At 44.1% G+C, this 27,900-nt stretch overlaps 1 protein-coding gene across 4 annotated transcripts in view; it reads right to left on the reverse strand.

Moving 5' to 3' along the window:
- The window catches only part of sdk2b (sidekick cell adhesion molecule 2b), a 1,174,030-nt gene that overhangs the window by 432,412 nt on the left and 713,718 nt on the right, over positions 1 to 27,900 (reverse strand). For all 4 annotated transcript variants that reach the window (XM_072483445.1, XM_072483444.1, XM_072483443.1 and 1 more), the window contains one exon: positions 1,144 to 1,255. In XM_072483445.1, the coding sequence (XP_072339546.1) occupies positions 1,144 to 1,255 (112 nt within the window). The remainder of the gene's footprint in view (positions 1 to 1,143; positions 1,256 to 27,900) is intronic.

The raw sequence follows: 27,900 nt of genomic DNA on the forward strand, positions 1-27,900 counted from the left end.
GGAAAAATTCAGCACTTCTGCACTTAATACGGCTATTGCTTCAGGACTTTGGCTCAAACTATGTCAAGTTAAAAGGAAAAATCGCTAATCCATATGTGCCAAAGCCAATTGCCCAGATTTTTTCCCTTGTTCAGATTGGCTATTTTAGCTCAAACCATGGAATGAATGCAGGATGTCTAAAGCTCAAGCATACATAGCCCAATGTTCCATTGTGGAGGTCAATGCCTACATTATTTTCAATTACCGAATCAAAGGCTGTGCGCTTACCAGATTAGCACTTTTCGTAAGTGTCGATTCTCACTGGGAACTCCTAAATTAGGAACCCAGTCCTGAACAGAAGCATGGTGTTGTCTCGTCAGCAGTACAAACGGTCATGTCGTCTCCCTTGTCCTTTTCCGAGCAGGTTTGTATCTTTTTTTTAATATAACTCCTGTAAAGCCACTGATCTTACTGATTGAACTCTCTACACTATGTGTTTGCAGTCACAGAGATGTGGATTTGCGTTCCCATTTTTCAGACTGTTCCCAAAATTAATGACTTCACTTTATACGGCAGCGAGGGGCCCATCAACCTGAGAGAGTAGTTCTAATTTACAGAGAAACACTGTGCTCTTGTTTCTATACATTGGAATGATTTATAGTACGTTTCAACTCTGCTTTGGCATTAGGAGCTTATGGGCGGCATTGCAACATCACAGACAAACGAGAGGCGATGCAAAAGATGGTCAGTAATCCTATGATGTTGTTTCTTTAACACAACCCTTTGGAAGTCAGCCAAACGTGTTCACTATCTCTAGCATCCAAGCCTCATTCAAGTCACACTTTCCCTCAAAGGTACTAATCTCATCAGAGCTTCCAAAAGCAGCTAATAACATTTTTGAAAACTATTTAAAAAGATAAAACGCATTGTGTCCATATAATAGCTGTGCAAATTTCAAAGATGCCATCTGGGGCTGATTATTTGATACTCTTCAAAAACATTGTAATTGGAATAACATCGCTGTCATTCTGATAAACATCCAAATCTCCAAACCTTTCTTTTAAATCAGCATTCTCCATCTGTTAAGAGAGAAATTGATAGAAACATGCATTTAACAATTATTTTAACTTGAAAAGGAGGAAGGTGAAAAGTTGAACTACTAACCTGGCATTGGCCACACATTCCAGTGTAACTTCAGGGAAACCGAAGACCACACTTGTATTTTTTGGTGAGATGATTATAATTGGAGCTATAGGGTCTGCTGGAGCACCTGTATCTTTAAGAACATAAAAAGACAAAAAAAATCTCTGAAAATAAATTATTTTTGAAGGCCGCATACACTTGAGAATGTATATTGAAGCACAAATAAGTAGTTCTTTTGGAGCAAAGGTTGTGGTGAAATTAAGTACTCACACTTTCTGCAGTGATTCTATTTTTTAAAATAAATTTAGAGTACCCAATTCCTTTTTTCCAATTAAGGGGCAATTTAGCGTGGCCAATCCACCTAGCCTGCACATCTTTGGGTTGTGGGGGCGAAACCCACACAAACACGGGGAGAACGTGCAAACTCCACACGGACAGTGACCCAGAGCCAGGATCAAACCTGGGACCTTGGTGCCGTGACAGTGATTCTATTTTAAGCTTTAAACATGAAGTCTTCACATTTTTCTAAATAAGATGGTCTCACATCTTACTAATCAAAAACAAGCTATCCTGGCAAACATTTATCTCTACTATTCTCATTAAACTAATCTGACCCTGATCAGTGACCCAGAACCAATTTAAAATGGCAACCAGTAATAGCTATTATTATTATATTTCTGTCTACACTCGCACTTGCAAGTGAGACAATAAAGGACTTTAACACAGGCGAGTCATGATGCATGCAGAATTGGTTAGAGAACTCTTTTTGTGCATTGTTGACCAAAAATATCACTTTGTAAAATTGGCAATGAAGCTGGCAATATTCGGGACAGTGAGGATTGTGGACATGCATACAGGACGAACAGCTTAAACTTGAACCAGGATTATACATTTAAGTGTTATACCACGGCCAAAATTCTTTACAGCTAGAATGAATTGGAAATGATTGGAATTCCATGCTTGGATCAGATTTGCACTTAGTTGGAGTCAGTTGCAGAAGCGAATACATCAAAGAACCAGCCATCAAAGAGGGCTGTATCAGAAGAAGGGAGAGTCTGAAAAATACATTCATTAGAATCGTACAAATTAACTGACGATGGTAAATGGAGAAGTAAAACATGCTTTCAGCTTCTGAAATAATCTTTATTTCACACAACTGCAGGAATAGGTGTAAAATCCCAATTTTCGAGCATTAGCAAAATTGGGACTAAGCTAGCTTGTGCGTGACGGCTTCAAAAACTCAGTGGGGAGGGTTGCATTACACTGAATATTTTGACTGAAGTCACACCTACTTTGAAGAGGTCACTTTCACTAAAGTTTGCTTAGATGGCATGATCCATAAGCCTGCCTCACTGCGGGGGAGGTGAAGGATCTGATAAGGTAGCAGCTAATGGCTGCAACTCACCACTAAAGGGGAAGTTTTGTAGCCAAAGGAAAGTTGTCTCATTTTTCAAAATGAAGCTGTGGAGATAAGTAATCAACCTTATTGCTTTTGATGCTGGAGTGTAGATGGTCCTCCTTCAGGTGGAACATTGATGGAAGATGACTGTTTGAAATGGAAAGTCACCTTATAATGCAGTGCTGGGGTACTTCCCGGGCATGAATCTCTCCCTTCTGGGGGCTTCACTTATTTGTACGTCCCTGGCAGGGACCGTTCGCCAGGTCCCTGTTTGGCAAAAAGATGTTGCAAAACCCCGCCGACATTTTGTCATGTCAACGGGAGGATGAGGGCGAACCCGAACATGGGGGGGGGGGGGACGATATGGCAGGAAGCCCGCTAATGATATATTAATGTATGGTAATGAGGTTCCCGAACTTGCATGGTGGAAACTGCATTACATCATTGGCACAAGCAGGGACAATGGGGATGAGAAATTTTGCCAACGTAAAAGCTGTTTTGGGAACTTCCATTGTTTTCTCCGCCCCAACTGGCTTTCCTGTCCTCCGAACATGGGGCGGAAAATCCCAGCCCATGTTTCTTCTGTGGCCCAAGGGGGTGTCACCCAGAAAGCAGCCATGATACCTTCATTGTGCAGCATTAATTAAAAGAAAAGAACGAGGAAGTAAAAAGCTCTTGAAAATAATGCTGCCTTCTGCATCCATTCCTCCTGGCTCAACTGGAAAATCCTCAACCATCAGAAGAGCATCTGGAGTCAGACAGTCCAGCATCTTATAGTACAGGAGGTGGCCATTTGGTCTATTGCATCAGCTCTTTGAAAGAACTATCCACTTTGTTCCCTCTTCCTGTATGTAAATTGGGAACCGCAACATCTTTTAGAAAGTTCAGTTTGATGGACTGTATACAATTACTGCCCTTTTGCACACATTCGTCCATTATACCAAAATGGCATGGCATACCTTTCATGGAGGTATCTGAAAAATAGCAAAAGATGAATTTCAAATGAATACAAGGAGAGGAGACAGATCTTTGAAGGGGCCAACATTTCTCCTCTTCTAAATAATATTGCACAGTGAAGACAGTCAAGGCTGCTTCTTGGATAATTCATTGATTTCCTTAATTATGCTTCTGTGGTCTCATGCCAGCTGATGCAAATCATCTATGTTCCTGTAAGCTTTCAGCCGATATGAAGATCTTGATGCCTACATGGATGCCAGCTACAGCATTCAAAGGAAATCTGCCAAACAGTAAAAGCGATGCATCCACTGAAAAGTAATCACTAAAAGTGCATTTTTCCACTTACTTTATGCTGGTGTGCACTGCAGACTGGAAGGAGGTGGTGGTATGAAATCTTCATGTTGTGGTGCAATTCCTTCTATGGGAACAGTCATTGCTAATCAAAATGTAGTCTGTAGATTATCTTACAGCAGATGGTATAACTGTGTGACAGCTGCTCTTGTGAGGCAGGGGTGACAAGGTCACCTTTTACATGTTGGAATGGGTGGATGTGATCTATAGGACAGGGCAGCAAAAGGTGCAGACCATATGCCTCAGGAGTTGTTCCAGCTGCAGAAATGTTCTTCTTCATCTAATTCAAGCAGCATGTTTGAAATCACGAAAGAAATACCCATCCTCAACACATTTTATAGTGAGATTTAAACAACAGCAGCAATCCAGAATAGTGGCTGAACGTTGCGTGCCCCCACCCCCACCCTCTCAAACAGGCATGTTTCCCACAGGGGGTGAGGGTACATAAATTCGGGTCAGTGCCCATCCCATCGCCTTCCTTGCCCCCTCTGAACTCTCCCCCATAATACAGGATTTTAAGAGTCAATGGTCTTGTTATCAAGCCAACTGACCCTGAAAATACACTGCCCAGACCATAAAACATTTGGCATGAGATCAGGAAGCCCGTTTTTAAAACTTTAATGTTTAAAAGACACGAAGGAAAGATGAATAGTTTCTCTTCAGGGACTTCCCTTGGCTGATTGCCGGACAGCCCACCTTAGGTCAAATCCCCTCTTCCTTCCTGTTCCCCATCCCTACTACCGAACCTAGCCAAACCATCGCTACCTAATACCCAGGACTTGGCTGTTCCAGGGATACATGGGTCTTGACCTTCTTTTCCTTCTGCAGCCCTGGACACTGACACCTTTCGGGCACTGCCAGGGCTGATCAGCTACTGGCCAATCGGATCAGCTGGCAGCTCTAGAGGGTGGGACCTCTGCCCCAATCGAGGGAAAGTGCTTCACCGGAAATATTCACAAATGCCAAAAATGATAGATAAAATTAAAATATTAGAACTTCATTTTTTTACATAGCTACAAAATATTAAAGCTTTCAAATTTTAGAAAGTATGTGTGCATATAAACATGCTGGAACATTCAATTCCCACACTGAAAAAATGCACCCGCATCACAGATATTTCTGAACCATTATTCTATTCTCTTTCAATGGGGTACCAGGACTGCCTGCCCCATGGCCTCCATGGTCAGCATCAATATAAATTTCTATATTCTACAGAGAAGTTCAAGACTCCTGGGTTTCTCTCCTGAGAATGGGAATACTGCTTCACTAAACCACCTACCCAAGGAGCCAATGAAGAAACTGGTCCAACCCATTAACTAATCCCTGAAATTTTGACAAAGTCTGTTGGACTAAATAACCACGGATGAGCCCAATGCCACAGCTATTGATCGATCCCTTGCTTAATTGTTGTTTCAATTCTCAAAGTAATTCCCCTCGTCAAGAACTCCTAGTAAATACTATAATGTACAACTCTCCGAAATATATATACAAAACAAATATTCAGATGGGGCAGCACGGTAGCATTGTGGATAGCACAGCTATCACAGCTTCACAGCTCCAGGGTCCCAGGTTCGATTCCGGCTTGGGTCACTGTCTGTGCGGAGTCTGCACATCCTCCCCGTGTGTGCGTGGGTTTCCTCCGGGTGCTCCGGTTTCCTCCTGCAGTCCAAAGATGTGCAGGTTAGGTGGATTGGCCATGGTAAATTGCCCTTAGTGGCCAAAATTGCCCTTAGTGTTGGGTGGGGTTACTGGGTTATGGGAATAGGGTGGAGGTGTTGACCTTGGGTAGGGTGCTCTTTCCAAGAGCCGGTGCAGACTCGATGGGCCGAATGGCCTCCTTCTGCACTGTAAATTCTATGAAATCTATAAAACCTACCGTTATGAAATATTTAGCTCCTGGGTTGGAAAATATGTTCAGAAGCGGTGATGTACGAGAGATTCTTTCAAATTAATTCTGTCACCCACCTTCTTATTGGAACAGAGGTGACTTTCAATGTGACAGATATTGACCAACAAGTTTGTGAAAGATACTGCAGATATCTAACGAACAGGAAAAACAGATTGAAAAGAGAACAAAATTAGGGTGGAAATTGGTTAAGGCCGATTATCGAGAAAGTAACTAATGACATGCTCCAAAGAGCAAGCCCAAGATCAGCATTAAATTGGATCTGGGGGTCCCATTCCAATATCTTAGATGATCAGCTTGCCTATTGTGCCTTTATGAAGTAAATTAATTTCAGACCACTTGCCATGCCTGCAGCAGCCATTGCACAGGTGCGCCATGGCCAGCTGGGTTTACTTTAGGAGAGGACAATGGGATGGGGGCTGATCAAAAGTAGCAGCATTCCTCAGGAGTGCTCCACTGCTGATGACGGTTACAGATTAAATGTTGCTCTGAATCAGTCCATACAATAATTAGAAAAGCAAGATATCTGAAATGGAAGTTTGGGTCACTGTCCAACAATCAGCATGAATAGAAGCCAAACTTCATAGGATCTGACAACCACACTAAAAAGGTCAAAACCTGTCACTTTCCCCCCCAAATAATTCTAATGCATTCACTGATTAATTCCACTCAAAAAATAATAGATACTCAATTATTTTCTCGGCCGGCGATTACCAGACTGGATACAACCTGTGATTTTAGCACGTTTTGTATTAAGTGTCAAGTTAGTGCTGTCAGTTCCTGCTCAGCAAGTCTGGTGCAGTTGGTGGTGATACCGATATAAAGGGATTTGGTAAGATTAGTAAACATTTTGCATGTCATCTTTCCAATAGTTAGCCTTGGAGAATCTGGTAAGTTTGCATTACAGTTTCTATTAGTGACAACTGTGCATTAGGATTAGATGTCACTAACATGAATAAACAACAGTATTGCAAGCAGTTCATCTACCCTACCATTTGGCAAAAGGTCAAATTCAGCACTTGTGTACAAACATAAATGCAATGTAATAGTGTCACTGGCAGAGCACAGAAAGACTCCATACAAAAATCTGATTCTTCCCATGTTCCTGCAGATAGACTGGACAGGGGCTGCAATGCAGTTCATTTTGGTCGCACCAGTTAGTCTTTGATAACATTTTGGGTAAGCTGACCATTCATTCATTTGTTTGGCAATTTCGACGCTCCTTAACCAGAACTAAAACTTGTGATTTGTGTCTTTAAATGATTGTGCATCTTCTTTGTTGTCTCTGCTGCTGAATTGACTCAGTATCAGTCACTCAATCTAAATGGAACAGGTTTCGCAGTTTGGGTAGCGAAGACTAATGCAAAAGTGACATGCCAGTCACCTCCATGTGACATATTATAGATAAAGAAAGACAAAATTTACATTACTGCATCTCAGCAATTAAAAAGATTTGCCAAGTTAGGGTCACTTTGCGATGTACTGCGGACTGAATGGAGAAAGAATGTGTATTCGCACATGTTTAAGTCACAAATCTACCCTTATAGCTAGAATGTCACTGATAATTACCCAAACCTTAACAACGCTACCTGCACTCCTAACTCAAGTAAAACAGTTGGTGCTGAAATGCATGAAGCCGTTCTAACCATAAACCACCTTTCAGTTTATTTGTAATTGTAACCGAATTCTTACAATAATTGTAAGAACAGTAAAATAATTGATCCGAGTTTAGTTCAGGAATGGGTTACAGCAAATATTTCTGCCATATTTTTCAGTGGAAATACTGGCAGACTCCATGAATTATACTGCAAATTTGATATTTTTCAATCCAACTGCATTTATGACCTTACAGTGCCAAGAAATAATAAAAGAAGTGAAAACATTGTCAATAGACCACCTAAAAACTTCATTTTCATTAAACATGGCATAGCTTTACAAATTCCCCCTTATAGATCCCTATAATCATTGCCCATTGTTTCATATTCTCTTTTAGGCAGAGGTGAAGATTTAGGAATTGCTGCATGCTTCCATTGATACGATGATCATGCAGAAGAAAGCTGTCTTTTAGGATACAACTGTTCCCATCAGTCCACACCCCACAGCAGACAGCTGGAGATCTGAATTATTGCAAGATGTCCAGCTGGCAAAGGGCAACTCAACTAGGATCTGATTTACCTGACATCAATGGACCACCCACTGAAAAGTGCTGATCGGATACAATCAACAAAGAATTTCAGCTGCCCATCAGGATTGAAGCTTCAGCATCAGATCTGGCTGGAACTATTTGCTAAAATACTTTGAGACCTACATTAGAATTCCAGATTGGGGCAGCACGGTGGCGCAGTGGTTAGCATTGCTGCCTCACGGCGCTGAGGTCCCAGGTTCAATCCCGGCTCTGGGTCACTGTCCGTGTGGAGTTTGCACATTCTCCCCGTGTCTGCATGGGTTTCGCCCCCACAACCCAAAGATGTGCAGGCTAGGTGGATTGGCCATGCTAAATTGCCCCGTAATTGGAAAAAATGAATTGGGTACTCTAAATTAAAAAAAAAAAAGAATTCCAGATTTAGTTGATATTCACATCTGCAATCCCTCAGACCAGTCCTTGCTTCTGGTTTGATGTCGTACCAGGGGCATTGTCTCAGTGTGATGGAGGGAGAGACAGGTGGCGTTTTATCTGCAGTGTGGTTTCAACACCAAGGTAGGTAATCAGGCAGCACCCATTAATAATTTGGTTCTCCGCGACACAAACACTCATTAAGATCAATGGTAATTTGTGGATTACAAAGCAGTGATTGATTGCAGAGTGGCATAGCTGGAGCACTAGGCAGTCCCATTTGATTTAACCTTCTGAACTGCTACCAGAAAAATTGGAGCAAGGGAAAAACATGTTCCATTTCACTCCCCAACCTGGTATGTCCATAATCAACCACAGATATCGACAAATTCAATGATGCAAGATGATACTTTGAATGCGAGTCTTTGCAGGTAATTAAGTCTTTACAGGTTCAGACGGTGCAACTGGAGAGAGGGATAATCGCAGGTTAAAGAGGTGTGAATTATCACAAGCCAGGTCAGTTGGTAGGATTTCGCAAGCCTAGGCCAGATGGTGGGGGATGAATGTAATGTGACATGAATCCAAGGTCCCGGTTGAGGCCATATCATGTGTGCGGAACTTGGCTATCAGGCTCTGCTTGGCAATTCTACTCGGCGATACGGCGTCCAGAAGGCCGCCTTGGAGAACCCGAAGATCAGAGACTGAATGTCCTTGACGGCTGAAGTGTTCCCCGACGGGAAGGGAACATTCCTGCCTGGCGATTGTCGTGTGACGTCCGTTCATCGTTGTCGCAGAGTCTGTATGATCTCGCCAATATACCATGCCTTAGGACATCCTTTCCTGCAGCGTATGATGTAGACAACGTTGGCCGAGTCGCACAAGTATGTACTGTGTACCTGTTGGGTGGTGTTCTCACGTGTAATAGTGGTACCCAAGTCGATGATCTGGCACGTCTTGCAGAGGTTGCCATGGCAGTGTTGTGTGGCGTCATGGTCGCTGTTCTCCTGAAGGTTGGGTAGTTTGCTGCAAACAATAGTCTGTTTGAGGTTGCGAGGTTGTTTGAAGGCAACTAGTGGGGGTGTGGGGATGGCCTTAGCAAGAAGTTTGTCTTCATCGATGAGGTGTTGAAGGCTGCGAAGAAGATGTTGTAGTTTCTCCGCTCCGGGGAAGTACTGGACGACGAAGGGACCTGTAAAGACTTAATTACCTACAAAGACTTGCATTCAAAGTATCATCTTGCATCATTGAATTTGTCCATATATGCGGTTGTGGAACCCATCTCTTCATTCACCTGAGGAAGAAGCTGCGCTCCGAAAGCTAGTGATTCGAACCAAACCTGTTGGATTTTAACCTGCTGTTGTCAGCCTTAGAGGAGAGGTGGCTCCCTGGGTATGGCACATATTCCACGTTTGGTATGGTTTCTCCATTGATCTAGTTGGAGGAAGAGACCGGATCTTGCCCTGGGGAAACAGATCCCCAGAATGTCGACAAAACACATGGATAGGAGCTTCAAGACAGGTCAACAATTGTTTTTTTAAGATTTCAAACAGCTGCCAGAACGATCAGTGTAAAGGGCAGCTTGTGAGTGTGAGTAGCCATTGGAAAAGGCAAGATACAAGTATTGTCGGAGAAAGAAACAATCCTGCTTCAAAACAGGAACTTCATGTATATGGCGCCCTGAGGTTCAAGTTGTCTCACAAGGGCATAATGATGTAAAAGCAGACATTGACTGGGAATGAAGGAGATATTGGAAGGGGTGACCAGAAGCTTGTTCAAATAGATTGTAGGGATGACAGGAGATGAGGGGAAGCTGGAGAGGTTGAAGGAGAGAATTCCAAAACATGTGGGGTGGGATCTTCCGGTTGTTCACACCGGCGGCATCTACCGGTCCCACCGACGGCATGGCCCCACCACTGGTTTCCCGGCGGCATGAGCAGATTCAATGGGAAATCCAATTGACAGTGACGGGACTAGAAGATCCTGAAGCAGGCCAGTGGCACACTTTCTTCCGCCGCTGAGAAGAATGCCAGAGAACCTTGTTCATGGTTTACAGGATGTGGGTGTCGCTGGCTAGGCCAGTATTTATTGCCCATCCCTAGTTGCCCTTCAGAAGATGGTGGTGAGTAGCCTTCTTGAACTGCTGCAACCCCTGATGTGTAGGTACCCCACAGTGCTGTTATGGAGGGAGTTCCACGATCTTGACCCAGTGACAGTGAGGGAACGGCAATTTCCAAGTCGGGGTGGTGAGTGACTTGGCAGGGAACCTCGAGGTGGTGGGGCTCCCAGGGATCTGCTGCTCTTGTCCTTCTAGATGGTAGTAGTCATTGGTTTGGAAGGTGCTGCCAACGAAACCGTGGCGAGTTCCTTCATAGAATCCTGTAGATGGTACGCATGGCTGCCACTGTGGTGGAGAGTTTGAATGTTTGTGGAAGGGGTAGCAATCAAGCAGGCTGCTTTGTCCTGAATGGTGTCATCACTTTCCGGACTTGTGCCTTGTGTCATGAGAATGTCACTTTAAGAAATGTTTGTCTGCTCATATTACTGCAGTGTTGTCAGAGTGTGGGTGGAGCTGAGCTCTGGCTCTGTTTTTTAGTTTCACTTTGAGAAAAGCTTGGGTGTGTCTGTGTTTATTTGGTTTTGGGCTGGTGTTGGAGCTGCAGCCAGCCAGAGAAGGTGTAATGTTGTTCTCTCTGCCACGTAAAGACTATCTCTTGATCATTTGGTGAATTAAGAATGATAACTGCTCTCAGTGGTGAATTTAAACCTGATGTGCTTCTGTTAAAAGGTTTTTTTTACGTCTTATGGATGTTAAAAGGAAAGCTTAAGGATTACTAAGCGTTGTATTCTTTGGGGGTTGTATTTGAATTGATGGTTGCTAAGATGTTCACTGTATGTTTTAAAAAGGTTAACTTGAGTTCATAGAATAAACATTGAGTTTGAACTTCGGAAAATGGCCATGAAACATGACAGTCAGTTAAAATTGGCGGATTTTATTCCGGTGGTGTTCGTGAGCGGAGCGGTCGCAGCAAAAAGGCTCCTGCAGTTCCACGAAGTCGGAGCCTCCGGATTTAAAAAAAAATAAATTAAATTAAAAAAAAAAAAGTTTCCCATGAAATCGGGAGCAGGGGAACTGGGCCCTCGGGAGAGGAGCAATCCGGCGGCGACCCCCCCCCCCCCCCAACGCACGGCAGCAGAGCACCGGGCAGGACAAGCGGTGGCCAGGACCGAAGCGGCGGCCAGGACCGAAGCAGCAGCCGAACCTGCAGGGAGGAAGGAATGGAGGAGCGACCGACACCCTCCCCCACCCATCAGGAGAGCGCAGGGTGCGATGAGCTGCGGCCCGGACCCAGCAGCGGAGAACGAAGCGGGGACCGCCCTTTGTTCTTTGTTCTACTTATATTTAAATGAATTCAAATAGCCAGGAACCCCACTACGTCACTGGTGGGGGTGGAGTCAGTCGAGCGGGGAAATCCCGTCGGCGTGAGAGCCATTTTGGGACACCCCCCTCATTCTCTGTGCCCCCCACCATTCCTGCCCACTGAAAATGGGAGTGGGAATCCTCCCCCACCCTATTTCAGGGTAGGCATATATATATGATGAGGTGTTACATTTGGTTTTTCTACTTTATAACTGCTATCTAAACTTGCCCCTTTGTCCCCTTTAACTTAAAAATTGAGCACTGCTCAGAAGAAATTACCAGCTGGTGGCAGTAGCAGTAAAAGTATTTCTCAGACAGAATCCTTTCCCTATCCCAATTTCCTGTAAGACAATCATTCAGAGATTCATCGAAACTGGCAATCTGCCTTTGATCAATGTTTGGTATTCCAGTCTCATCCTGTTTCGGTCACACCTTGATGAGGCAGATTCTCAAGAAAATTTGTTACAAATATAATCATGAGGTTAAATGGACTGTAATGTAACTGTCAGCTGGTGAGAAATTGTAACCGAGGCTGATCTGTGCTCATAAGAGAAGTTAGAACTGCAGTACAGGATCATTTTGCCCAATCTCAAGGTGGTGCCACGGTATGTGTTTAACTCTATTTGAAAAGACAGCGTAGAAATTAACTGCTTTGATTTAGATTGCACAGTACACTCAATCTCACAGAAATTAAAACTAGCCACAGAATACGTTTGGAAATGTGGGGGATGAAAGGCTTCAGAGGTAAATTTGACTTTCTATAAAGGACTATAAATATCCGCTCGACTGACTCCACCCCCACCAGTGACGAAATTCAACGTGGGCAAGTGCGAGGTCTTGCACTTTGGAAAAAAGAATAGAGGCATGGACTATTTTCTGAACGGTGACAAAATTCATAATGCTGAAGTGCAAAGGGACTTGGGAGTCCTAGTCCAGGATTCTCTAAAGGTAAACTTGCAGGTTGAGTCCGTAATTAAGAAAGCAAATGCAATGTTGTCATTTATCTCAAGAGGCTTGGAATATAAAAGCAGGGATGTACTTCTGAAGCTTTATAAAGCACTAGTTAGGCCCCATTTAGAATACTGTGAGCAATTTTGGGCCCCACACCTCAGGAAGGACATACTGGCACTGGAGCGGGTCCAGCGGAGATTCACACGGATGATCCCAGGAATGGTAGGCCTAACATATGATGAACGTCTGAGGATCCTGGGATTATATTAATTGGAGTTTAGGAGGTTGAGGGGAGATCTAATAGAAACTTACAAGATAATGAATGGCTGAGATAGGGTGGACGTAGGGAAGTTGTTTCCATTAACAGGGGAGACTAGGACCCGGGGGCACAGCCTTAGAATAAAAGGGAGTCACTTTAGAACAGAGATGAGGAGAAATTTCTTCAGCCAGAGAGTGGTGGGTCTGTGGAATTCATTGCCACAGAGGGCGGTGGAGGCCGGGACGTTGAGTGTCTTTAAGACAGAAGTTGCTAAATTCTTGATTTCTCGAGGAATTAAGGGCTATGGGGAGAGAGTGGGTAAATGGAGTTGAAATCAGCCATGATTGAATGGTGGAGTGGACTCGATGGGCCGAATGGCCTTACTTCCGCTCCTATGTCTTATGGTCTTATGGACTTTTGCTCTGATCAAGAGCTTCTCCATTGGCTGAAAACTTAATGTCCTGCCCCCAAACATAGCACCTACCATTTTTGTGGGGCAGGAATGGCTCCCGGTTGGGACTTATGCATGTACATTTTGCAGTGGTAGCTCCCTCCACTCATGTCTGATTTTCATTAGCCAGGAGTGGGCAACATGACGTGTTCAGATTAGAGCTGGAGCAGGACTAAAATTTACGGAGTCCTTTGGAGATGTAGGATATGAATATGATCCCAGGATACCTTTGGGTGAGGTCATGTGTCCATTAGGATTGTTAAAAGTAGGTATGAATGTGCATAACAAATCCAATAACCCATTAACTGGAACTGTCAGAAGTGTCAAAATTAACTGTCAGAAAAAGTTTCAAAACAAACATTCCTCATTATTTATGTTTGGATGAGAACCCAGATAACCATCACATTCGTTGACCTGACTCGTCTGCACCCACCCCCCAGCAATGAAGATCCTGGTTTTGCGGGCACTTTCTCTTGAGATGGGTGGGTCGAACCGGGAATTTTCCCAATTCTTGTTGCCTGCCTAGAGGATGAAAATTCGGGCTGTAGTCTCCAAAGTCCCAGGGAGAGTATGAAAATCACAGCTCTTACAAAGTTATGCTTTAAATTATCCATTTCATTCCCAGATAGAAGAGAATTGGGTCCTAAAGAATAGCTAATCAGCATTTCTACGGGGATACAAGGCCCATGTGATTCATATTGTTAAGGGAGTAGTCTATGAGAGAGGATTGATTTCTAAAACATCCCTGAAACAAGTTAGTCTGCAGGATCTGAAACAGAGGGAGCAGATAGAGACTGAAAGTTTTAATGGTTCAACACACAAGAATGTGGATGGGAGTTTGCATGTAGCAGCTCGGGAACTAGAATAACTAGTTAAGGGACAGTGAAAAGTATACCCGTCAAGTGGGTTTTCGGTTGTGTTAAAAGTATTTTAAAAATAAATTTAAAGATCCAAATTCTTTTTTCCAATTAAGGTGCAATTTAGCGTGGCCAATCCACCTTCCCTGCACATCTTTGGGTTGTGGGGGTGAGACCCATGTAGACATGGGGAGAATGTGCAAACTCCACACGGAGAGTGACCTGGGGCCAGCATCAAACCAGGTCCTTGGCGCCGTGATGCAGCAGTACTAACCATTGCGTCACTGTGCCCCCTATTGTGTTAAAAGTAAAGGGGAATTTCTGCTCGGTAATTTAAAGAAGTTAAAATTATGTTTTGTCAATAGTGCTTTTAGTCTGTTTCTTACAGTAAAGGGTTAAACCATGAAATATTTTCTCGCGTTATCCTTTCAGCTATCCAGAGAATATCTAAAAAAAGATTTTTTAAGATATTGATCTCTATAGAGATAATAATTGATTCTGCTAATTTTAAAATAGTGCTAATTTTAAAATGACAAATTTCACGGAGTTCTGGGTTTGATATTATATTTACATTGAAACTGGTTTAGTATTTGGCTGTAAACACTAGGGAAAGGAGTTAAATTTCCAGCATTTGGACCAGGTGAGACCCCAAAGCCTTTGAAATCCAAGAACACAATTCTACTCTCACTTTTTAAAAATGGCACTGCTGCCTCCTTGAAACATAAGAAAATTACTACTTGGACAAATGTGCCTGTGCAACTCAAAAAGAGCTATCCAGCCAAATCTGACTTTCCAGCCCATGATCTGCAGCCCTGTAAATTACGGCATTTCATGTGCATATCCGAAAGCGGTGAGTATTTCTTCCTCAACCACCCTTTCAGGCAATGAGTTCCAGAAAAAGTTCCCCTCAAATCCTTCCACCAATTACTTTAAATCTATGTCTCCTGGCTATTGACTTCTCTGCTGTGGGAAATTCTATTAATTTTATCTAGGCTTCTTAAAATTTTATGCACCTCCAATAAATTTCCCCTCAGCTTCCGCAGTTCCGAAGAAAACAACCTCAGCCTAGTGTCATGAGAATGTCGCTTTAAGAAATGTTTGGCTGCTCATGTTACTGCAGTGATGTCAGAGTGTGGGTGGAGCTGAGCTCTGGTTCTGCTTTTTAGTTTGACTTTGAGAAAAGCTTGGGTGTGTCTGTCTTTTTGGTTTTGTTTTACAGTGTGTTGCAGCTGAAGCCAGCCAAAGCAGCTGTACTGTTGATCTCTCTGCCATGAAGGACTATCTCTTGACCATTTGGTGAATTCAGAAATTTAAATGTTTTCAGTATTGAATGTAAACCCTGATGTGCTTCTGTTTAAAGGTTGTTAAGTCTTTTGGATGTTAAAAGGACAGCTTAAAGGATTACTTAGTGCTGTATTCTTTGGGGGTTATTTTTGAATTAATAATTGCTAAGATATTCACTGTTTGTTTTAAAAAGGTTAACTTGAGTTCACAGAATAAACATTGTTTTGCTTTAAAAAAATACTATTCCATTTCTGTTGTACCACACCTGTAGAGTGGGCCGTGTGCTCCCCATACCACAATCTATTAAAAGTTGTGGGTCAGGTGAACTCCATAATACACTTTGGGATTCTCTAAACCCTGACCCATAACACTAGCCAACCTTTCCTCATCGCTAAAATTCTAATTTGATGGATGAATCCTAAATCGGAACACAAAAATCTGTTGGTGTCTGCACCTCAAGAAATATACAAATTAACGGTGATTCTTTAGGTGAACTGTGAGGTTTCATAGGATCCGCCTGATGAGTCTGTGGAAACAGATACTTGGGCACCCTTGAAGAAGGACTTGAAATAATAATAATAATTGCTTATTGTCACAAGTAGGCTTCAATGAAGTCACTGTGAAAATCCCCTAGTTGCCACATTCCGGCATCTGTTTGGGGAGGCTGGAACGGGAATTGATCCCGCGCTGCTGGTCTTGTTCTGCATTACAAGCCAGCTGTCTTAACCCACTGTGCTAAACCAGCCCCTGATACAATTCTTGTTCCCGGATAGTCAAACCTGGGGGCAGTCAATGTGGCAGTCAATGCCACAATCTATTTATTTTTATTTACCCATATTTTACTTGCCATAAACTTAAGACCATCCAAAGATCTGCATTCTATATCTTAACTTGGATAAAGACCAATCCCCTATCAGACCGTAATTGACTTAAATGAGTTCTTGGTCAAGAAATGTCTTGATTTTAAAATTTGAATCCGTGGGCGGGATTTGCTGCCCCCCCAAGCCCCAGCGAGTTTTCTGGTGGCAGACAGTCCCGTCATTGGTCCACGGCGGGATCCTCCGGTCCCACCATTGTTGCTGGGGTTTTGCATGACCTGCATCCTCCGTCGCAGGGGAACGCACTGCAGGAGGTTGCGATCGGTGGGACCAGAATATGCCACAGGTGGGAAGGGCTGGAAAATTTCAGACCCTGTTTTCAAATACCTCTATGGCTCTACCCTCCCCATTATTTTAATCTCCTTCAGTCCACAACACTCCAAGATATAACAGCTCCTCTAATTCTGGTCTCTTGTGCACTCCCATTTGTAACTACTCCACCATTGGTGCCCGCCCGTGCCTTCAGTTGCCTTGGCCCTAGGATCTGTAATTCCTTTCGTACCTCCTACCTCACTTTCCGCCCTTGAGACATTCCTTTACCCCATCTTGACCAAATATTTGGTCATCTGACCCAATATTTACGTGGCTCAGTGTCATACTTTGTTTTATAATGCTCCTGCCTTGGGATCTTTCATTACTTTAAGGAAACTGTATAAATATAAATTGGTGTTGTTGAGCACTGTCGCTACACTTTACTCAGAATATAAAACGAAGGGAGGTTCTGCAACAGCTTTAACCTGGAAACTGCTGACCGTAAAAGAGCTGCTTGTAATTTACTCAACTCTGACCCATAAAAACTCTTCCATTTAAACTTTAGCAGATCTGTCAGAATTTGATTTTTAATACTGCACTAAGGTTGTAAACTGGTGAATACTAAAGCGAGTTTGAAATTTAAATGAATTTGAAATTTAAGAGTGCGAATGTTGCCTGGACTTAAAATTTCCTCTAATTCACTTATGCTTTCAATACCGTGAGTATAAATTGACAAGCATTTAATAAAAATGTATTTAAGGATTTATTATGTGTAATTTGACAGTTGCTTCATCAGTTATTTATGAATTCTGGATGCAATTAAATTAAAGTTTAAGAATGGATTTGTAGGTGAAAGGAGACAAACAGTGTGTAGGACAGGGAATATTGAGTCTCAGCATAAATTGGGAGTTAATCCGTGAGCTTTCAGTGATAGGGACAGGGAATTGTTATCAATGAAGGACAAATGCTTTTGCATACCGGCTATTAATGTTTTCCAGTTATCTTGTAGCCGAGGTGTGCTGAATTTGACTCTTAGCTTGTCATGTCCAGAGCATAAACCATTCTATTTATTTAAAAATAAATTTAAAGTACCCAATTATTTTTTTTCCAATTAAGGGGCAACTTAGCACGGCCAATCCACCTACCCTGTACAGGTTTGGGTTATGGAGGTGAGACCCACACAGACATGATGAGAATGTGCAAACTCCACACGGACAGTCACCCGGGGCCGGGATCGAACCCGGGTCCTTGGCGCCATGAGGCAGCAGAACGAACCACTGCGCCACCGTGCCACCCAAAACTATTCTATTATTATGGCACGTTACGATTGGTAGCCATGAAAAAGAATGGCATTTATGTGCTAAATGACAGCACTAGTAAGTTGGCACATACAATAGTGATTGGGTCATTCTTATTCCAACAAGACTGAAGGGGATGTGTCACAGACTATTAGAATTCTCAAAATGAATAAGAGTAGGTCAATATTGAAGCCTAAGATGGAGGGTAACTGCTAAAACACAGAGCTCTGTCTTGCGTTAACCAATGCAATCTCTTTATAAATTTTTGGAAAAGGCAGTGTGTTATGAACTTAAAATGGAACTCTATTAGGTATTGAACAACAAGATTTTTATTCCTTGGGTGGGGGCAATGAGTCGAGCCAATACACAAGTTTGTCTAGAAATTCAGGAAGTTTTAAATACCTGTGGCATCTATGTAACCTGCCAAAGTTGACAAGTCAGCTCCTTAAAATGTTGGTTGCATGTAAAGTTTTCAGCCACATTACAGTCACTCAGAGATGCTCTCGGGTGTGTGCTATTCAGCAAACAAATTAAGTCCTGGAAGGGGATGAGATCCTTCTAAATGCTGGCAATCATTTTTTTGTCCCAACTCCATGAAAACGACACTGTTAGCATCATTGGTATTCTACTCAACTTCAATTTAGATTTTGACCTCATGTTATATCCATTACAGAACATTTCCATTTCTTAGGGCAGCACGGTAGCATTGTGGATAGCACAATTGCTTCACAGCTCCAGGGTCCCGGGTTCGATTCCGGCTTGGGTCACTGTCTGTGCGGAGTCTGCACATCCTCCCCGTGTGTGCGTGGGTTTCCTCAGGGTGCTCCGGTTTCCTCCCACAGTCCAAAGATGTGCAGGGTAGGTGGATTGGCCATGATAAATTGCCCTTAGTATCCAAAATTGCCCTTAGTGTTGGGTGGGGTTACTGGGTTATGGGGATAGGGTGGAGGTGTTGACCTTGGGTAGGGTGCTCTTTCCAAGAGCCGGTGCAGACTCGATGGGCCGAATGGCCTCCTTCTACACTGTAAATTCTATGATAATCTTAACCTGCCCACCAAGTGAACTTGCTGTTCCTCTGATCTCTTACAGCCACTCTCATTCCTTCAGTCACATCACGTTCTCACTCTGGAATTCCTTCCCTAAAACACTTCATCTCCTCCTTTAGGATCCTTCTTTAAACCTAACTCTTTGACTAAATGTCTGAGCACAGCCCCAACCCGTCAAGCCCTCAAACTCCTCCTTTGGCTCAGTATCCTTTTTTTTTTTGCCTTGTGCCTCCATGAAGCAACTTGAGCACTTTTTAAAAAAGTGTTAAAAGGCTACGTAAATGCAAGTTGGTGTTGAGAGAATTGGAAAAGGCTGCAATTTATTTTTCCGTAGTTCTGAGTCTTCTTCTGTCAAGCATAGAACCATAGCCATTTATAGCACAGAAGCAGGTACAAAAGAAAAATTTCTTTTGCCAGTTGTTTGCTAGAGCAATTCAAAATGTCTTGCTCTCTCCACTGTTGTGTATCTTTCTCTGCTTCAAACTCTTATGCTGAGGCATGAAGAAAGAAAGAAATCTTTCAAAAATTGTTTCTCTTCCATATTCTCTTATTTAAAAAAATTGACCAACTGCTGGGCTTATAAAATGCCCGAGCTGGTCACATGCTGGCAGTCCCGGAACATTCTAAGCCATTCTAACAGACAAAGGCTAACTCACCAACATCCTCCTGGAATGGGACACTTGATTTGCATTGCATGAACATTCCAGCCAAGCCCACACAAAGGCCAAGTAGATGAGGCCTCTTCCCAGTCAGCTCTGCCAGAGCTACTTGTGTCTCTTCATCTCTGACATTGTGCTCAGGGTTCCACAATTATCTGCTCAAAATACAATGGGTTTTGACAAAGTCCTTAAGGTACATCATTAGCTTGACCTCCGGTGGCGCCCATGGAGTGAGTGGTCACACACAGGGCAGCTCCGGCTCGAAGATGTAAATCTGAACTCTGTTAATACAAAAATAGGAGCCTTTTGATGGACAGTGTAGTTAAAGGTGTGGAGGAGAAGTCACCTCGGAATAGCAAGTCTTCTGGTTATCAGACCCGACAGAAGAAGCTGAAAGACATGGCGAAGGAAATGGAAGAGTCCTGTGGTGCAGTAGCAATTGGAATCATGGCGGAGGGGGAAGGGTCGTCGCAGGTTGGAAAACCCCAGGTGGAGCAGTTGATGGCATTTATCAGAGAGAGGTATCGCCAACAAAGGAAGGAAATGCAGGAAAACCGATCGAAGGGCATCTGAAAGGCTCGATGGGGAGGGTCGAGAAGTGTTTGGAGGCACAGGGGTCGCAGATCCGGAAGATGGAGAGGGTGATGTCTGACCACAGTGATTGGGTGTTGCCATTGGAGGCGGTGGTGGAGCTTCAGGGGGACCTTTGCAAGTCATTAAGGGCGAAGGTAGTTTTGGGTTGCATAGGGGAACGAGGCAGGGGTGTCCGCTGTCGCCACTGCTATTTGCACTCGCAATAGAGCCCTTGGTGATGGCCTTTAGGGGATCAGCAGAGTGGCAGGGGATTAGGAGGGGGAGTAGGGAGCACTGGGTGTCGCTGTACGCGGACAACCTGCTATTATATGTGTCAGACCCGCTGGAGATTATGGGGAGCCTCCTAGAGAGGTTTAGGTTTTTTTGGGTTATAAATTGAATGTGGGGAAAAGTGATGTGTTTCCGGTGAATGAGTCAGATCGGGGAGCTAATTTAGGGGGGGGGGTTACCATTTACGATAGCCAGGGATAGGTTTAGAGATCTGGGGATCGAGGTGACAGGGGAATGGGCAACATTGCATAAGTGGAACTTAACAAAATTGGTGGAGGAGATAAAGGAGGACTTTAGGAGGTGGGATACGCTGCACCTGATGCTGGCGGGGAGGGTTCAAGTGGTGAAAATAAATGTCCTACCAAGGTTCCTATTTATATTCCCCATGCCCGATTTTTATTCCAAAGGCTTTTTTTCGGAAGTTGGACAGAGGTTTCAGAGCATGTAAAGGCGGAGAGGGTGCCAAGGGTAAAGAGGGCCCTGTTGCAGAGGCAGAAAGGAGGGTTGGCATTACCGAACCTACTGCATTACTATTGGGCAGCGAATGTGGAGAAAGTGAGGCGGCAGTGGGAAGGAGAGGGATTTAAATGGGTGAGGATGGAGAAGAGTCCTGAGGGCCATGGTGACGGCAGCACTTCCGCTGGCAGCGAAGAGCTATCCCGGTTATAAATTCCACTATAAATGTGTGGAACCAGCTGAGCTGATACTTTAGGATGGAGGAGATGCCGGTGTTAACACGGTTGTGTGAGACCGCGGTTTAAACTGGGGGAGATGGATGGTATGTACAGGAGGTGGAGAGAGGTGGCACTGGTGAGGCTGAGGGATTTGTACCTGGAAAAGAGGTTTGCAAGCCTAGAGGAGCTGCGGGAGAGTGAGAGCTCATGAAGGGAAGTGAATTTAGTTATCTACAAGTGAGGGACTTTGCACGGAAGGTGTGGAAAGGGTTTCCCAGGCTGCCGAAACATGCCCTTTCGGAACTGTTGCTGGTTCCGGACATGGAAGGGGAGGGTAGGATTGGCGACATAAACGGGTGGTTGGGGAAGCAGGTGGGAACGCAAGTGGTGAGAATCAAGTGGAAATGGGAGGAGGAGTTGGGGGGGGGGAAGATGGGTTGTGGAGTGAGGCACTGCGTGGGGTGAATTCAACCTCCTCGTGTGCGAGGATGAGTTTGATACAGTTTAATGTGGTACACAGGGTGCACAGGACTCGGGTGCAGATGAGTGGGTTCTTCCGGGGGTGGCAGACGAGTGTGAGAAGTGTGGGCGAGGACCAGCAAACCATGCGCACATGTTCTGGGGCTGTGAGAAGTTAGAGAGATACTGGGCGGGAGTGCTCGGGACGCTAGCAAAGATTGTGTGGGTGGAGGTCAGGCCTGACCTGATGGTGCCGATTTTTGGTGTATCGGAAAATCTGGAGTTTATGGAGGGGAGGAAGGCCAACATCGTGGCCATCGCCTCTCTGGTTGCCCAGCCAAGAATTTTGCTGGAATGGCGGTCGGCTACACCACCGGGGGTGGCAGCCTGGCTAGGGGGACCTGTACGACTTCCTCTGGTTGGACAAAATTAAGTTTGAGTTGAGGGGTTCAGCGGAAGGTTTTGAGGCACTGTGGGGAATGTTCATGGCCATGTTCGAGGAGTTATTCGTGGTGGTGGTGGGAGGCGGGGGGTGAAAAAGGGGAAAAAACCTGGACAGACTGTAAAACTGAGTTGGAGAGAATGTTCCCTGGATTATTTATGCTTTTGTATTTTTTGAATAAGTTTGGAATAAAATTCATTAAATAAAAAAGGTGCGTCATTAACTGAATGGCTCGAACTGAAGCCAGCCTTTCACATGACCAAGACTGGAGCTGTTTGAATTACTTTAATTATACAGCTTTTGAATTCTGTCTCCAGTTGCGGTCCCAGAAGAGAAAACCAGACTCCAGGCTAGCAACCTGCATCTGACCTCCATTTCTCTCAAAGTTGGATCTCCAGAAAGAATCCTGTATTTAACCTACATAGTGAATGAATTCCCAGAATGCAAGAATACTTTGCTGTATCTTCAACCGAGTTCCTGTGACAAAAAACAGGAATTTTGCTGGACAAAGCCACCTGGAAGAACCTTCATTGGACATTAACTTACTGAACTCCACTCACATGAATTAATGCCAACACCTGTCGATTTTTTTTAAATAAAGCAACTCGCAATTTGTAACTTCTTTCCCTTTCCTCCTCGACCTTCTTACCGTGTATGCTTTTGAGTGCGAATGTGTGGCATGATCCACCCCTCAGGCTTCAAATGTGCTAATACATCGAAGTTTTGTTGCACCTCAAAGAATTTGCGGTGGGATTATTTTTAATATTGGATCTCACAAACTGGGGTTTGGGAAACACACCCCGCTTCATTTCAGCAAGGAAAAGAGTACCAAGGGAAACAAATTAAATTAGTAATTAAAAGTTATTGCTGTCATGGGCAGAAGAGGGGAATGGTAATAATAATTCAATCCACCTTGCACTTGTGCCCGTAGCAGAATATTGATCCAACTTTCCCTTCAAAGTTGCAATGATGTTTTTTTTGTTAACTCATTCTTTCATGGGATGTTGGCATCACAGGTATTTGTGGCCCATGAACTGAGTGGCTTGTTAAGCAGTGAGGACGGCATTTAAGTCGATCACTTTACTGTGGATATGGAGTTTCATGTAGGCCAGGTCAGGTGAGAATAGCAGATTTCTTTCCCGAAAGGACATTAGTAAACCAGATGGGTTTTCACAACAATCCCTGATAGTTTCATGGTCACCGTTACAGAGACTTAGTTTCAATCCCAAATTCCACTAGTTGGCACAGTGGGATTTGAACCCCTGTCCACAGACTCTACAGGCCTTTGAATCATTACACCACCATCTATCTCCCCAGTCTAGCACAATCTGTGATCAGTAACTTTCTCTATTCAATCCGTGAAAACATTTAATAACTTTTAAGATGCAACCGCTGAATTTCATTGAAACCTTTCCGTGCTTTATTTGAAATAGGCCCAGTATTTTAAGTCTCTTGTCAAAATTATAGAAACAAACTAAAATTGAAGAGGAGGGCAAATGGGACTCTGAAGTTTGATTAAACTGAGAGAATGAGAAATGAAGACTTTGAGAGAGATCTCGAAAAATATTAAATATAGGTGAGTGTGGCAGAGATATGCACCGTCTTAGGCTGAACAGACATTTGCAACATTGTCATATTTGATGAGCTTCCAACCATATATCTGCGCCATTGCTAAAACCTCTGTAACATTGCCTGAGCTTTTGATTGATAATGCTCCTGTGAAGTGCTTTGGGACATGTTATTATATTAAAGATGTTATAATTATAATATAATTTGTTGTTGTTGGGATAAAAGATTCCACTTGATATATCACAGTTTCATTTTATTCTCATTATGTAACTATAAAGATGCAAAATCATGCTGACTGCAGAACAAACCGGCACAGCAGTACAAATGTAAACATTTGGTTATTTTTATCCGGGAGGCATTTTTAATTCAAATTTATTTCTGATAGAACTCTGCACATGCGGTATAAAATCAGGATTAGCAACTTTCTGACAAATTATTTTGGTAAAATTTTAATCAGTTCCAATTTGTCCCAGATTCAACAGTTTCATGGAGTGACTTACCCAGCTATGTCTGAGCGAGTAAATTGTCTTGAGCAAAATAACTTAACAAGAATGTATGCTCAGGTACTACCTAGTATTTTTACCACACAATTTTATGCGCTGGATTCTCCGTTCCTGGAGACTAAGTGCTCCCACCAGTGGAGACTCACTACCGGTGCCCAGACGCGATTCCCTTTCCTTTTCCATGCTAATTTATGCATGGAGGAGAGCTTGCTGGATTCCTCAGAATCCAAGTATTGGGCCGCCATTCTGAGCGGGTGGCACGATACCAAGGTATGGCAGTGGGCCCCCTCCCTCCACAACGCAAATCCTGTCCCTGCACTCAAATGATAAGTAGGGACATTCCCCCACTCCCCTGTCATGGGAATAACAGGTTACGCCCCCACAGCACACATGCATGAGGGTGACCCGACACCCCCAAACCCCTCCCGTCAACACCCCCATCAGACTCCCCCCCCATCAGACACCCCAGGCCTCCCATCAGACCCCCACACAACACCCCACTTGAGGCCCTCCCCCCCCAGCCCCACTCCCCCATCAGAGAACTCCCACCAGAGGCACCATCAGTCATCCCTGCCTGAAAGCTGAAGAGATGTCCAGGCAGTAGAGTGACATATCGCTGCATTTTCAATTACCCTTCCCTAACACCTGCTGCCTCAGAAAAAAAGTGGTTAAAGAGGAAGTGAAAGCACTTAGCTACTTTTGATGTGGTGAGGAACTGTCAATCATAGCAAGAGGGGTTTTAAACATTGTGGTTAGTGTGATGGCTGGGAAATGTTAGGAAATTGGACTGAAGATATAGTGGGCAATTTAGGGGTTAACAAGTTGAGAGAAAAAACGCTAGCACTAGGTCAGCGGTATATGCCCACACCTGGCCTGAGTTACATTGTCCCATTCAGGCATAAACTTATTAACAGGATACCCCTGTTCAGCTGGGGTGATTGATTCAAGATCCATTGTCCTCCGGACATTCTTGTCTGACCAGCCATTAGCCCATTATGGAGTCTGATGGTCTCTTCTACTGTAAATTGGAGGTTAGTTGCCTATTCATAGCATGGCCCTGTTCCTTTGTGTACAAGGGAGTGGAAATCAAAAGTCCAGATAGCGATGATGAGTTGAAGTCTGGACACATCTGGTCAGAACCATCTTTGAGGGGCTGGTTGGAACTAGGTGAGATAAAAGAATCCTGTTCAAACAGGTGGGGACAGAAGGATTTGGAGAATGATCGGGAAAGGCCATGACAAACTGCCACAGAGATAGACTTTTGGACAATGTTTAACAGAGCCTCACTATCAGCCAGAATGTGTTCTGTAACACAAGTAACATTTTTGCCTACCTGTGTAAGTGGAGTTGAGAGCTGTATGTTCATTTTATATGCCGTTTAATGGGAAATAGTGTTCGAGGGTTAAGCTATTCTTGTTAGGTTCAAAATTTAAAACATTTAAATATTGTTTTTATTTTGTTATAATAAAGTTTTGTTCATAAAAATAACCAAGCCCTATTTCTCCTGCAGCGAATCGATCTATCCGCACAGTCTTAAAAAAAAAGTAAAAAAACATTATAGTTCTGGTCCAGTATCTTAGCCACTGTTGGGATTTGGTCTGGCATCAGTAATAGTAGCATCAAAGGGATATGGGGATGCATTCAAGTGTGAAGGTAAAGACAGATCAACAGTCCACCAAGCAGCTTTCTCTGGAGTAATAAAACTACCAATCACTGGCTAATGCAATGTACATTTGTGTGAAATTGAATGGAAGATTTGCATTTCAATGGCTGTCAAGGTATTTGAAGTCCTTTGAAGTGGACATGGCTTTCGAGGAAACTCCTGACACTTGCAACAGCTGCTGCTGAAAACAGCAATGATTTTTCACTCGACTTCCTCGACTGCTCTTCTGCTTTTCCGGCAGGGGTGACTGGTGCGGGTCTCTGTTGGGTGGGGGGTCTCTGATGGGGATTCTCTGTTGGAGTTGTCTGATGGGGGTCTCTGATGGGGGTACACTGATGGAGGAGTCTCTGTTGGGGGTCTCTGTTGGGGTGACTGATGGGGCGGTCTGAATGGGGGTTCTGATGGGGGAGGGGTGGATCCGGGGGTGGTGGTGTCAGGTGGGCATGGTTATGAACTGACCCCTTGACCCACCATGGGGTCCACTATGTCAGGGCCATGCTTGGGAAAACTTTAAATACTAAATTCCGCTGGGAGGATTTCCCACTGTGAGGGTCGGTGCATAATGAAGGAGTGGAGACTCCGCAGGCTTCCAGCCCATTAGTCGGATGCAAATGGGTGCAAATGACTGATTTACATCCTCCTGCTGGTGTAGGGCGTGTAGCTCGCTGCCGCTGATGGCAGGGGAAGAGAGATCGGCGCCAGTCCTGTTTTTCAGCCGACACTCCATTTTCCACTGGATCGGGAAACGCGCTGGCAATGGAGACTCCACCACTGTATGTCCTGGAATTTTTTTTAAAAAATGCAATCTAGCTGCTACCTAGCTAGATTGGGGTATCACATAAGGCCCTTGACAAATTTTTAAAACATCCAAATTTTTCAATGTATAGCTATTAACCTTACACCCAAAAGATCCAGCTTATTATCAAAGACCTTCAAATGAGTGCAATTAGTGGAAGCTCCCAATGATGATTAATTCATGGTGGGGCTTGGCTAGGTTGTGGGCTTCTGACATGATTTTAAAATAAGAGATTCCAGAAAGAGGAGTTCCATTGTATGCAACTTGCACTTAAATTCCACACTTCGATTATTAAGCCGATATTGGGCGAATTGCACCATTAAAAAAGTCCAATAAGGCAGGAACTCCAGGTCAAAACATGAAACCTTGGGTGTGATCTAAGAGAAAAGTTTCTCGGTATCACTTTTGGGGTGTTTTGCTGGGAGTTTCCCATCGACACTGTCGGCGGGTTCCCCATCGCTATATGCCGCAATGTGGCCGATGGAAACCAGGAGATCCTGCTCCCAGGGTTTACCCGGCCTGCGATGTTTTGCGAAATCTAACGTGATCTCGTGAGACGTTGCTAAGCAAATCACGCCCATTGTGGGCGGGATCATTTTTTTAGCAAATCTGCACATTGGAACAAGTCAGCTAGCCTCACTCTTATATGCAGTTTCCCGAGGCACCTGAGATGTTGGGATCTATCCCCTTGGGATCTATCCCCAAACAGGGACCAGACGGAACGGCACTCATGGGGGGTCTCCCTGGGGATCGGAGGCCCCCAGTTGCATGCCCTTTGGGCAGGGTGGTACTGCTGGTGCCACCTGAGCACCTGGCACTGCCAGTCTGGCACCCTTTACGGAACGGCGCCCGGCTTGGGCTTTCCTGGGGAAGCCGCTAGATCCTGGGTGAGCTCGCTGATGTTGGTTTAAAACTGACTTAAGGGAACGCGGCTTGGGCATGCCCTTTATGGGTGCGATCCTGATCCCGATGGCTCGCACGATCTGGGTAGATCTCGCGAGGCGTACCGGCTGCCAGGAAGCCCACGGGAGGCTTCACCCGGCATCTACCCGCCGTGCCGCACTACAGTTCGAGCTCAACGCAGCCGGTAGATCCCGCCCCTTGAATTTTTATTTATGCATTTACAAATTTTCATTGCCATTGCTGGTGAGTCATAATTCAAAATGATTTTAGAGAAAAGTAAAAGAACATGCTGTCACCTTCTTCTCTCTGCATTGTTCAGTGAAGAATATCTTCCCTTGCCATTATCTGTGCGGTTTTGTAACTGCCTGCTGAAGTGATTTAATTA

This window comes from Scyliorhinus torazame, chromosome 18 (genome assembly GCF_047496885.1).
Source record: "Scyliorhinus torazame isolate Kashiwa2021f chromosome 18, sScyTor2.1, whole genome shotgun sequence".
Taxonomy (NCBI): Eukaryota; Metazoa; Chordata; class Chondrichthyes; order Carcharhiniformes; family Scyliorhinidae; genus Scyliorhinus; species Scyliorhinus torazame.